General features: G+C 35.4%; 1 protein-coding gene across 1 annotated transcript in view; it reads right to left on the bottom strand.

Moving 5' to 3' along the window:
- ACE2 (angiotensin converting enzyme 2) overlaps positions 1-14,443 on the bottom strand; it is a 34,445-nt gene that overhangs the window by 16,554 nt on the left and 3,448 nt on the right. The window contains exons 2-8 of the mRNA XM_072431314.1: positions 8,344-8,502; positions 7,248-7,338; positions 6,033-6,176; positions 4,113-4,225; positions 2,868-2,976; positions 2,664-2,761; positions 1,297-1,466 (exon numbers count right to left, since the gene is read on the bottom strand). Of these exons, the coding sequence (XP_072287415.1) occupies positions 1,297-1,466; positions 2,664-2,761; positions 2,868-2,976; positions 4,113-4,225; positions 6,033-6,176; positions 7,248-7,338; positions 8,344-8,502 (884 nt within the window). The remainder of the gene's footprint in view (positions 1-1,296; positions 1,467-2,663; positions 2,762-2,867; positions 2,977-4,112; positions 4,226-6,032; positions 6,177-7,247; positions 7,339-8,343; positions 8,503-14,443) is intronic.

Here is a 14,443-nt window from a genome sequence, read left to right as displayed (position 1 = left end):
CCATCCTCACCCCTCCAAACTACACTTTTGCTGTTTTGTGTCATCACATGCTGATCACACTATTAAAGTGTGATATGGTGATTAATACACTGGATGGGACTCCATTGTACAAACAGCTGATCTAATCTGAATAAATTAGATTTTATCTATATTTTAAGCATATCCTAACTGGAGAAGAGGGACCTTTGTTTCCAGTTACTTTTTAATTTTCTTTTTGCTTTTAGTTCCTCTTTATTAGGAGATTTAAATCTTTCCTACTGTATGGTAAACCTTTACATGCATTTTAAGCACAAATCGCAATTGGTGTTATAACTCTAAGGACACAGACAGAATTGCACCCTTTGTAGATAAACCATAACCTTAACTATTCATTCTTTCATTTTTTTTGCTTGGGGTCCAATAGGTTTGCAAAGAGGGGAGTAATTTCAAATTCAAAGTCACATGGTAATTGTCAAAAAGGTTCGCACCCTGTGCAGAGAAATGTTGTTTTTGACCATCTCTGCAACATTAAAGACATATCAGAGCCAATGATGACTTTATTAAATAGGGGGAGTCACAATCCACCTGCCTTTCCAATATCCATCATATTTTAAATGTGGTACCTCAAATCTGAATCAAGAAGTGGAAACTTTGTGTCATTGTATGCTGAACATGTAAACCATACCATGAAATGGAGATTATTGCATCGAAGGGGACTCCATTGCAGTATAGTGAATATATTTTGTAACATCTTTTTTTAAGCTTGCACCGATGTGTGTTTTATGTTACATGTAACAAAAAATCTTCTATTTCATCTTTTTCCATTATTAGATGTCAGCAGGCCACAAAATTAGAGCAAGCATGTGATTGGTTGTTAGAGCTCCTCTCCAAATCCAAAGGGAAGAGGAAGAAATCATTGCACTCTGGGCTACAGAAACTTTTTTTTTATTTGAATAACAGCAGGGTTGTTCCTCATCTGTTGCTCTGATACCTCAGTAACTGCCTTCTGTCCTAGTAACAATGGTGATTTGGACAAATAATGGGAGTGAATTTATCCCACGGGGAAATAAACCGCCATAAGGCACAACTAAACTTTCTTTGGGGTGGGTGAGCTTTTGCCATAAATTGGCATATATGCACAGCTTACTTACCAATTGTGCCACACACATTTTGTAAGCTCCCTGCAGTGACTACAATAAAGACTTATCAGAATCAAGGATGACTTTGTTAAACTGTGGTACCTCAAATCTGCATCAGGTCACCTACTGTCATGAACATGGCCTAATCTTCAGCTTAAGTACCTTTTGTTTACTGTACCTAAAATCATTCATTCCCAGATCCCAGGCTGTGGGGTGGCACACAGCTTTTCTTCCATCAGTAGGCTCCACAAGCATAGAATTATTCCAGAAATTGCTATTCAGAGCAAAGAGGTTAACCGATTTGAAAAAATTCTCAGCTTCCTTAAACATTCTTTCCACTGTCCATCCCTAGAATATAAGAAAATGGTTAGTGTTACCATGCACTGTTCGTTTTGATAAATATAAAGTAATTCAGCCCAGAAAATCATTTTTTAGTATGTACATTTCTTAGCCTTCCAGTGTATGTCAAGTTACAGTATTTCCGGACTCAACATTACCAATTCTCCTATATTGCCCTCCCTATCATTACAATAAATAAACTTTCCTAATACTTTTTTCCATCTATGATTCTTTCTGGACTATTTCCCTTAAGTCCTGGCCCTGTGACACCTGTACAAGAAATAAGTTAGTGGTTACCTCTCTGAAAGGTATGGAGAAGGAAAGAAACCATTGTCAGAATGTATAATCCTTTTGCCTTTATCCTCATTGGGCAGGTTTTCCATCTCATCCTCTTCCAACAGGAAGTGAGGACATATCTCCCCAATAGGGACATAGAAATAAGTATAAAAAGGATAAAAATCTAACTAAACTAATCTTTAAAATAGTTTTGTTCCTTTTTTACATGGTGGTGTAGCTTTTGGGCAGAAAGTGACAATGGTAGAAGGCTGACTAGGGAAAATGTATGTTATGGGGGACCTGAAAGAGTTAGAAGAATTTTAGGTGAGTAGCATCCTAAAAAAAGAAGTGAGATCATTGTTTGACTAGTAGTATAATCTTTGTACTGCACTTCCTGGGAATTAGATGCCTCTCCCTGAGAGTTTCAGGAATTTCAGGGCAGTGGTGGAGCTTGACTGTTGTTTTTCCTATGGGGAAATTTTGAACCCAAAATGTAGAGGTCAAGAGGGAGTTTGAACTAATGACCTCATTGGCATGAAGAGACCCCTCTTTACTTATATCTGATTCTGGAAGACTGTTCCGGGTGCTCTACAAAATCTTCAGCTGGTCTATCCCATGTATAGTGAGAGGCTTCTCCACCTAAGCAGCGGATATCATTTGCTTTTACACAGTGTTTTGCAGGTTTACCCTTCTTTTACATACTGTACATAGAAATCAGGCATCTATAATAATATAGTTTATGTAGTCAAAACTTTTCAATCTAGTTTTTGATTAAGTGGGTAAGAAATAGAACCTCTCAATTTTTGTTTTTTTTGTCCATGTCCTTTTTTGGGGAGATTCAACCTCACAGTTCATTCTGATAATACATTATGAAATTCATACAACTAATTACATTTTCCAAAGCTTCCATCACACATATAATATAGTTACCTGGGCGTTCATTTCTGGAGACACATCAATGCTTTCTCTCTCTGGATAGGGGACTGTTAGAGGGTACAGGTTTGTCCAAAATCTGCCCCACATGTCACCTATGACAACACAATATTATGTAAGTGTGATTTTGATGTTTTTGTTCCAGAACTTTCCATTGTCAATATAAATCTTACATTAATAACATAAAGAAGAGCTATGTACCTAGTAAATGTGCAGGCAGCCCTCCTGTGGACTTGATGTACTGAGCTCCATATTTTTGTTGCAGCTTGCCTCTCACATAAGCATGGAGCTCCTTGTACAGTGGCAGGATCTGAAACCGCATGAAATGGAACAATTGGTTATAATATCTACGACATTTGCTAGAGAAAATCAATAATGAACAAAACAGAGCTGCTGTTATAAGAGATTTTCCAGCTACCAATGATAAGACCTCATCATAAAAAACCTTCTACTATATCTACCCTTAATATCTTACCCTAAAATTGCTGTGCGTTGTTTGCTTATCTTTGTCACTGAAAATCATGATTTCAAATAATTTATATTTTATGGACTGATTGAATCTGCAGAGTGTATATTTCTTTATATTAATATAAAAGTACAAAGAGACAAAAGAATTATAATAAGAAATCAACAAAGTCACAAAAGAATAGGGATGAGCGAGCGAGATTTTTAAACTCGATCTCGTGGCGAATTCGACCATTCCCGCTTACTGACATTGTAAGCAAGAACAGCCGGTGTAAATTCGTCAATCAAGATTAAATTTCCATAATAAAAAAATATTTCTAAAAAAAAAGAAGTCCTGCTTGCTGTGCTGATCAATGCAGCTGTGGCTGCATTCATATGTGATCAGTGTGTGATCCCGGGCACTAGAGGTTAAATGGGGACAAGTCTCCCCAATCAAAACCTCTAGTGCTCTCTGATTGGCTGAGGAAAGGAAAATCCTGATGACGCTCAAGCGTCATACAGCCAGCTTGTCTAAACAATTCTGGTAAATATGTTGTAATTATTGCAAAATTGATAAAATGTCTGCAAAATTTAGGCAAATTTGTTGGACCTTAGCATAATTGTTACTAATTGAGTTTACTGGCAGGTTTATTCAAACATTTTCACATTGCAATGGTAATTTAAAAACTAGGCATAAGGGTCATAGTTGTTCATTTTGTAAGGAGGTAAAATCAGCTGCATAGAGGTCATTAGGCATTCTTTAGACAGTGGTAAAACTGGATGGTGCTGGTAGATGGTCCTCTAATGTCTACCTTTCATTTTTTATTCTTCTGAAATATAATTTTTATTAGGGAAAACCATTTATGACTTAACCTACCCACAGACATTAAATGAGATGACAGCTGATCTCATGCCAATACTTCCAACCCCATATTTCTGGCTGAACTGGTCTGTCCTGTGTTAGTCGCTATTGTTGGACCTAGCCATTATCTGCACAATTACCTGTTCGAAAGTTGAATTCACATCTCTCATGAGGTCGTCTCGGCTGTATTTATATCTATCTGTGGCCAGAGTTTCATAGTTTCCTCTCCAGTAATCTCCATAATCCTGATATCCTGAAACAAATAGAATAAACATGAACTGAGTTGCTTTGCACTACAAATTTCTAAAAGTATGTAACTCATTTAGTTCATTATACTTTTTGTATCCAGAGTGACATAAGCCATGTATAAATGCCCAATCATTGTCACCCCAAATTACTGTTCATGATTGCTTTGGGTGATATCAGGGCACATTTCAGACTTGATGTTGAGTTGTATTGCATGCTCAACTGCATTCCCATTCTTTTGTCTGTTGGTTAGGAATCATTGTATATGTATGGTTGTGTTGGGAATGTGTTGGGATTGTGGCCTGATTCCTGGGTGGTACATCTCACTTCTAGCTTGGCTTTTTCACCAATGGGCAAAGCACTTCAAATGCATGGGCAATGCAAATGTGCTTTCCACTCCTGGGCCCATAGCAGCAGTTTGCAATGTGCCTAGGTGCAGTTTACAGCATGGTTTGCAAGTGTGAAAGGGGCCTAAGAATGAAATAGCACTGAATGAGCACCATAAAACTGTATAACAATTTAACAACAGCAGTTTTTAATTTTTTTAAAGAGGGTAGGAATGACAAGCCGGATGTATTCCAATATGTTCTCCCCCTTTAAAAAAGAAAATCTGTTTTTTTGTTGTGGTCATTTAATAATCCAACAGAGGGGATTATAGAAATCACCAAACAAAGTCAGGAAACAGCTCTATATGAGCTATATTCTTGCCCAAGCAATCACAAACCAACATCTTGGGTGCTGACAATAAGGCTTCTTGACTTAAGCTTGTGGACCATTCCCACTATGGCTTTCTGCTGTGTTTATAGGAACACAACCACATTGTCATGTGCAAATCCATACAATAAATTGGCTTCCCAATGCACTACATTGCACAGAAATGTAGTACATACTGTGTTTTAACCCTGTTTCCCCAAAAATAAGACAGTGTCTTATATTCATTTTTGCTCCAAAAAATGCTCTAAGGCTTATTTTCAGGGGATATCTTATTTTTTTCATGAACAACAATCGACATTTATTCATGAACAAATAATCAACAATTATTCAAACACAGTCATGTCATCACATTCTGGAACATCATCAGACCTCTCCAAACCATGTTGAATTTCAGGTGACTTTATTTCCTTTAGAACCATTGTGCTTTTTGGGGTAGGGATTATATTTCAAGCATCCTCAAAAATATGGAAGAATCATACTTTGGCTTATTTTCGGGGTAGGTTTTATATTCAGGGAAACAGGATAAAAGTGTTGCACACAGAAGTCCATTGTCACGTGTTGCAGTGCAGTATTGGGGTGCCAAAAGTGTGCATTGCTGCATATTGTGTTAATGCAACATGCCAGTGGGAACAAGCTGAGTAACTCTTTTTTAGCCTGCCAGACTAATAAATATCTATTAACAACTCCAAAGAAGGAAAGTAAATTGAAAATCTATGCAAAAGTTTAGTTTTACGGTTTAGCTTTATAAAGTATTTGTATGTTCTAGCCAAAATGTTTTGGACAGAGCATAAAAGAGGGAAAGCACATCATTTTTTCTGTCTAAGCCCTGTTAGGGGGGGACCGTTATACACTTTTTGTATGAAAGGCACAGTAAATAAAGCCAAAGTCCAGGGATTGTTCCAGGATTCTCGAATTGGAAGATCTCCTCTTTGAATTATATTTTGGTGGCAAATATTTCGGATTCACAAACTTTTTGTCCTACTAACAATAACCATCAATACAAACTGAGTAAATTTATGTTTTGCTTCCAATCAATTCTCCAACACTTTCCAATCAATCTTTTAAAAAGTTTGAGTTACACAACTTGTACTATTTCTCACCATTTAATTGAGCAGCCTGATTTTCCAAGTCAACATATTCCTCATAGAGTGTTCTCATTCTCTTGCCAGCGTTTACTCTCCATCCTTCCCAAACCCAGAGCCTCTCATGGTAATCAGTGCTGTCCAACATGATACTGTCCAGTCCTTAATATACAAGAATATATTAGTGTCATTCACATTTAGGTTTTACAACTATTAGGCTGGATTATTTTATTACAGAACTTTGCTTTTATTTGGAATTCATGAAAAAATACTCTCAAAGGATAATAATAATTTAATATTAATTTGGCCATACAAAATATTAGAGCCAGGTGGTAGTACTGGACTTTGTGTACAAGCAGTAGAAAAAAATTAGGTAGTGAAATTTAAACTCCGCAAGTAATTTAATTCCAAGCTAAAGTACATAATGTATATGTGAACAGCTCAACATTAGTTACTATTTCGTTTTTCCAGTGTTGCAATCCAGCAATCCCTGCCAGATGGCACACAAATATCCCAGACAATAAGACAATTATTGAATAGCGCAGCATAACATATTGATTGGACAGTGATTAGCAGCACATGGACGACTCAATATTCTGCACTTTCCACGTTATTTAACTTCTTTTCATTAAACGCACACGTTATTATGATTTTTAAACTTTGGCCTCAATTTATAAAACATTGAATATGACATTTCCTAGTTGAAATACATGGATCTGGAAAATTCCCATGATGAAATGGTTGAGGGAATGTCTGATTCCCTGTTTTATAGATAGAACCCTTTTGTTATCAGTACATAAATAAAATATATATAGCACATCATTCAGACCATTATCATTCAGACTATATCAGACTATATCATATACGTCATTCTGACCATTTTCCATATTCTGAAATGTTTTTCCACCGTCTATAGTCTTTTATTTTATGAGGGTAACTTAAGATATTAGCCTTTTGCTTCTGTTATTTAATACAAGGATGAGCGTATCCCTATTAAATAAAGAAAAGAAAAGAAAAGAAAAGGTTAATACCTATATTTTCCTAATAAAATAAAAAAACTGTACTTGTTTGTAGCCAATCCACAAATCTCTATATTTTTATTACATTAACAAAACGATGGTAGACTATGCTTGCAAAAATATTAACTTAAAAAATGGCTGTATGGCTGTGCACACTAAAAAAACAATATTACTAAGGATTCAATGGGGGAAATCAGATTGTCACAAACAATACCTGGTTCAAAAGGCATGCATATTGTTCCATTTGGGCTACATACAGTTTCTGTACTGTAGATTGTGCTCATTTCATTTAGGATTTGATTCAGCTGCAAAAAAATAAAATGTAAAACATAATTTACATATATATGCAAATATACATATATTATTATCACACATACTATATGTGTGATAATAAGTATTGACTCGTGGTGAACCAATCATTTTCATTTAAAATATATGCACCTGGAAGGTTTAGCTGTAATATATGTTTTGTTATTTCCAGATTCACTGATTTATAAATATTCCCCTATGTGTTTATTGTGTATAACGGGAAACTAAATAAGAGAATAGTGGAAATCTTTCCAAAGGGAGAGGAAATTAGGTCATTCACTTTGTAAACTGCACCTCATGTAGTGTATGATACACAGATATACAAATATAAATATATATAGTGGTACCTTGGTATAAATCCGCTTTGGAATAAGTCCAACTTGGTATAAGTCCTGTTTGGACACAAAACATTTTGCTTGGTATACAACCTTTGTGTTAGAACTTGTGGGTCAAAATGAGTCTTAACACAGCCAGCTACCCTTATTTACGTCTCTCGAGACAAAGCCACGACTGCCCACAAGTATCAGTACGCCAGTTGCTACCAACCCGCGCTATAACGCTCTGTGAATTACAGAACATCTCCTCCCTTCTCAGCACCATCCTAGTAGGTACTTGACTATACTCAGCAAGGTAAAGTGAGGTTAGATTTTCATTTATTTCATCTAGTTGCTTTAATTGCTTTTGTATTTAGGTATTTTAATATTAAGTGGTGTTTAAATTATTTTATACAACCCCATCAATGTATAATATGCCAATAACAATAGGATTTTTTTTCATGGGAACGGATTAATTATTTTCCTTTTATTTCTTATGGGAAAAATGTGTTTGGTATAAGTCCAAGGATCTGTAACAGATTAAGGTACCACTATATATATATATATATATATATATAAATACAGACCTGAAATAATCTGAAAATATACTTTAAATTGGTTAATATCTGTGACATTGAACTCAGGTGTTTATGTGACAAGTCCACACATTCTTTTCGTCATTCTTACTCTTCTGTAGCTTTCACTTGGTAGAACCGATGCTCCTTTTTCTCCAAGATAGATGAGCTGTAATTTCACCATATCGTCTGTTATTTGGTCTTTTGAGTATCTTAAAGAGAACTCACTGGCATTGTTATAATATGCTGACCACTTTGCACCTTCTTCATTCTACAATAAAGAAATATAATTATTTTCAGTCATTTCAGCAGTACAGCAGCAGTAGATGTATAAAACTGAACTGTAGCCCCAACAGTAAACATAAATTATATTTCCTATGCCCATGGTGTATTTATTTATTATGATCAAATCTAAGGCTATGCACCTGAAATCTCATATGTTACATGTATTAGATAAAGAACAAGAGCAACTGAACAAATTTATACATATTACTAGTATATATGTGCACATTGGGATCTAGCTCACACATAAAATAAAAAAGAGGCAAAGGAATTTCAAATCGAGTCACTATATTACATATATAGTGGAAGTGCCTAAAAATGAATTTGTACTAGGAGTCTACAACAATCCAATACTCCAGCAATCACCATATCCAATACTCCAGCAATCACAGTCCTTTCTATGGTCCCGGGCTCCACTGTAATGGTTAAGAGAGGCATTCTTAGATACTTCCTGGCTGCTGCCGTGGCGGTGATCCTAAGCTATTGGCTCTCTCAAAGGCTCCCCTTTCTGGAATAAATTCAATACATAAAAGAGTTGGATGCTGAGGAACGTAACAATAATGACTGATCTCTGTAATTGGATGGCCTGGATGATATATAAGAGCTTCTGGAATTGTCTGTAGAGTTGAAGGGGCAAGGACATGGTGGTAAATCCCTTGTGTTGCAGTTGGGTCCCTTCCCACTGCCCCTTCCAGCCCAGATTTGGTTTTGCTCTTTTCTGTATTCTTCCCCTCTTTCTTTTCTTTTTTACCCCACCATCCTACTTACCTGTTTTTCTGCATTGTCAGCCTACTGGTTGAAAGGTTTTTTCTTTTTTTACACACGTATAAGTGTGCCTGAAGCCCTCTTGCCTAATATACCCCCTTTTGCTAAGGTAACAGTGATGCTTAGTACCACCCTGACTTGATTCATACAGTATATGGTTCAGATTTCTGATATATTAAGTTTTCCTAATGTTGAACTTCATCTGATATATATGGAAATACTATGTGGTACTTTCACAATGTAACTGGATTTAAAGTGTTTGTTATTACCTCCTCTGTACCTCTTTCTATCAGTTTTTTTCTTTTGTTCCTGACATTATTATGCAAAAATTTTGAAAAAATATTGAAAGATTGAAAAAATATAGGAGAATAGGTTAAGTTCTTTTTAAAGACAGGCTTGTTAGTAAATTGTACTGCTACACACTTCTTCTATTTGTACTTGTAAACTCATGAACATCTAGTCCTAGGTCTACATCTAGGTCTCCTACTACCACTACACTGTTGTCCCTAGCCCTTTGTATTTGGGTGCACCACCCTACACATTTCAGTAACCACCTGGCTGTTTTGGGGTGGTGACTGAAAAGTTGGAACACAATACAGGGGCCACCAACAGCCTACAGCTCCTTCTCATTGTCCGGTAAGAAGGCAGATGACACAGACAAACAATATGGCTGAAATGGAAATACTAAACTGGAAAACTCTTAAAAGACTGGCACTACAAAGCTACCAACCCACTGTCCAAATCATATGTGTATTTTATCCAGGGCGGAACAATACTTTCAATGATATAACTCAAGGACAGGCAGCAGGAGAGATGTCAGCGTAGTAAATATGACTATATAATATATAATATAATATTATTTAATCATATTATTAATAATAATAATAATAATAATAATAATAATAATATATAATACCTATATAATAGAGACCAGTGCAGTAAATAATTATTTGACAAGGACAGGAAAATAACTTCTAGCCCTATTTTTCTATTTCTGTCCCAAATTGCCAAGAAGTCTTTTTTCATTTTAAATCTCAATTGTCAGATTCTAAGCCCTCCTAAAGTTAAAGCCAGCAAATGCAGCAGTAAAGCTGAACTTTTTTGCACAACAAATGAACAGCAAAACAAAAATTTTACATTGTTTTTAGGGTGCTCCTATTAACTTACTAATTAATTACAATTCACAATTCACAAAGCTGAAGGTTTTGAAATAAACAGCCAATCAGATGCCAGACTCGTCACTTTTATGAACATTCACTCATATGCTTAATTTGGATGGCAATGAATGAGCCCCCAGGTAGGACGAAACGTGTTAGAGAATTGCAATGATTGCTGATGTATGTGAGTCACTGGCATGCATCATTACTTCACAGTGTATATACAGTAGCAGTTGGAAACTAATTTTTTTGACATATTAAAATCTCTTTTGTAGTGTGACCCCTTTGGAAATGTGATACTGAATATGGAGGCATTGGAGGCTTTCGGTCTGCATTGGCAGCTGGATTTTGTAAGTGAATAGCTCTGTGTATGACATCTTAATTAGGTGCAAATCGTAATTAAGCACAGCAACATACCGAAAGCCCAGACTTACTATAAGCAGCTGCCCCCCTTTCTTTGCAGAGGTGCCATATAATAGAACATTTACCTTGGTAAACTGGTAAATTTAGTAATGATCAAACATTTACTGAATTCATTCTCAAAGATGTATTCTTGGTAAAAAAAAAAATGAGAAAAAAAGTTTTTGGCCAGTAAAAAAAGACACAAATCCTAGATAACCTAATCTGTTATGTATTAATCATTGCATGTTATAGTTCTAGTCTTCAGTAGTTACAATGTAATAAGTAATTGAAAAGGAATTTATGATTACAACAGGACTAACTCCAGCTTGTAGTAAAAATATTTAACAATGAAGCAAAACACTATAAAATAATATTTTTTGTATGTAGAGTAAACATATACATTTTTGCGTAATTAAAGTATTATATTTTGAATCATAGCGTTCCCTCAATTTTTGCTAATGCCTACCAATAGGTATAGGTTTTTATTTATAATTTTGTCAAATTAATAATGGCCTAGGTATTATGGTCCGGACCAAAAAGGTCCATAGTCATGTCTTTAATGGTTCCTTAAAGATAAATACAATCTAAGGCCAATTTTGTGAGGAAGCTAACTAACCTAACTGCATGTTTTTTTGGAATATGGGAGGAAACCAGAGTGCCTGAAAAAACACAGGGAGAACCTGCAAACTCCATGCAGATATTATGATGGCCAAGACCCAGCGCTGCAAAGGCCAGAGTGCTAACCACTGAGCCACCATGCTTACTCTATAATTAATGTATAAATAAAAGCTTGCTACAGGTATTCTCATACACATAAGCCCATCCATGAAACCTAACTTAATATTTTATTGGGTTTTTCTACTGAAAAATGATTTTTCAGATTTTGGTAGATGCTGGAAAAGTCAACAATCTAAACATTTTAATATTTATCATAGTAACCTTCAATAACAGTTCTTGGGTCAGATGACCATGGCCATCCTGGTCATTTTATATCATGACAAACACAACAGGATGTACAATGTTGGGGTTTTCTAGATGGACAGAGACAGAGTTTGAGAAAGCATTTGATGTTGAATAACCCAAAATAATAAAAGCCAAGATTTAACTTAACTTCATATGCAAAAGCCACCAAGCTACTCTTGCCTTGGCAAAAACTGAACATTTTAACTTCTAACATTCAGTCTGGTGACTGTATATTTTCCTAACATGAAGACAGCAAAAAATACCTGGTATGATTCTAGTTCCTTACCACTTTATCCAAAATCAAAAAACAGATTTGCACATTTACATTACTATGCCCAATATTTCATAACCCAATGTTACCTAAGTTCACAATACATAAAGTTCACATTAAAAAAACTCTACACTAAACCTTTCATTCAAAATCTAGAAACCTGGGGCTGCATAAAAAGTTCCGGAAAACTTAAACTATTGGTGTGACTTAAAAATGCATTCTTTAATCAATGCTGGGGGCAGTGCACATTGGTTTACAACTGTAACGTTGGAAAATTGAAAGAAACGTATTTTTATCCTTTTTAGATTGCCTATTGATAAATATATGGATCAGATGATGAGACTGTCCCTTTTATGAATGATTGCTGGTTCATAAATAAATAGTACATTTATAAAGGTCTATAGACATTGCAATTGTGATTCATTGTGTTGTTTAGTACCAAGCCTGAGTTTGGTGTATTTTTTTTACACTGCCATTGCGTTTAATAAGTTTGGGATGAAATTTGTTTTTTATTTATTACATAATTTTGAAGGCTATTTTCTACTCTATTGATCTCTTTAGTGGAACAGCCTAGATATATTATCAAAAAAGTGATTTCACATATTTACTTAAGATACAACTTTTAACCTATTACTGCGCTATTATCAAAAATTTTATAGAGATCTGAGGCTGAGGGGAGCACATGAGTTAGGGTGCAATGGCTGTCTGACCCAGAGAGGTAATTTTTACCATACCTGAGATACAAATGACTCCAATGATTACAGTAAGAGGGGACACCGGCCAACAGCAAGGTGTGCCTAGCTAATAGTGTAATGGCCATCCAGCAACCTCCTCATGTACCATGTTGTATATTAAAAATATTGGTAAAGTTGCAGTTAAGGGGGTAAATTCAAAATATCAATAAAACTTTTACATGGAAGCATAAACCCATTCCATAGTAAATATGTGTTGTAGCCTTTTCAAAAAGAGACATAAAGAAGGTGGGATGGAGGCTATCCAGCATTGAAGTTTTATTTTTCTCCTAACTACAGAGACATTAAAAGATAAATTTTGATTCCCTTGGAATAATTCCCCACACTGGCCTATCAGTCTCCAGATTGTCCATTCTGGAGAACACATATTGTAATTTAATAAGTAAGTATCAGTGTTTTGCATGACAAGGTGGAAAATCTCCATATATTTGAGAATTCCAAAAGTTTTTATATATATTTCAGCTTGAGAGGCATGACATTTGAAACAATTTTGAGTTTGCTAGGTACATATTCTACACTTTTCTGGGGGAAATATATGATCTCTGAAAAATAGTTTTATTCTCTGTCCCCTTGCTGGTTGTTGACTGGGACCCACAACTGGTATTGGTCATTGGCCTGGGGAAAGTGGTGTTTGGAGACTGGATAAGAAGAGACCATATGATTGATTTAAATAAAATTGTGTTTTTTCTTTTCTACATGGAGTCCTAAGGTGTAAAACACAAAAGTAGATATGATGCCAACATTGTGCTCAACCACAACACCCCCAGATCACATGTATGTGATTTTTTTTATGCCAATTGTTTTTCTTGGTCCAAAAATTATTGATATTTGCCAACATGTCAAACTATTCACATCTGATTATAATTTGAATATGATATGTCAGGTGCATATTCTATTCAGACCCTTTTAACAGATCATTGAATCAAATAGAAAAATTAGTTCACGTGTACCAGGTCCCACATAACCCACCCCATTGCACACAGTTTGGTCATTATAGATATTGGATAGCTAATCTTTTTTAATTCCATGACTTTATAGCTACAATATAACAATATCACAATCCAACGACCTTAACACTCATGATGTACTCATTAGGATCAGGTGACCTTTTATTACTTTTATCATTTAGTATTACACTACTTTCTTAGGGTTGCTTAAAAGGTATATAGCATGTTGCCTTATACTTTATAATTGTTATAATTCTTTATACAAGGTAGTTAAAAGGGGTAGTTACAAATTTTTACCCTATATTTCTTTCTTTTAAAGACTTAGAAACAGGGAAATTAAGAGAAATAAAATGGCCTAGACTCTAAATAGATTCAGGGAAGCCCTCACTTTTGTGGGCCTGAAAAGTGTTACCCGCTATTCTGAAGGAAACGGTTGCTTGCCATACTCTCCCATGCAACTAAATGTAGACATAAAGTGGGAAAGTATAAAGTTAGTAGAGATGCAACTTGTTTAAGGAGCACCCCGCAGTACTGTTCCTATTACTGAAAACTAAATGTTAAAAGAAATTAAAATGACTGCCATGCCCTACTAGTTGCTCTCCGTACTTCAACATCCCTTAGTCCAGCGGTCCCCAACCTTTTTGGCCCCAGGGACCGGTTTCACGGAAGGAAA

This window comes from Pyxicephalus adspersus, chromosome 1 (assembly GCF_032062135.1).
Source record: "Pyxicephalus adspersus chromosome 1, UCB_Pads_2.0, whole genome shotgun sequence".
Classification (NCBI taxonomy): domain Eukaryota; kingdom Metazoa; phylum Chordata; class Amphibia; order Anura; family Pyxicephalidae; genus Pyxicephalus; species Pyxicephalus adspersus.
This window is presented reverse-complemented; position numbering and strand designations above follow the sequence as displayed.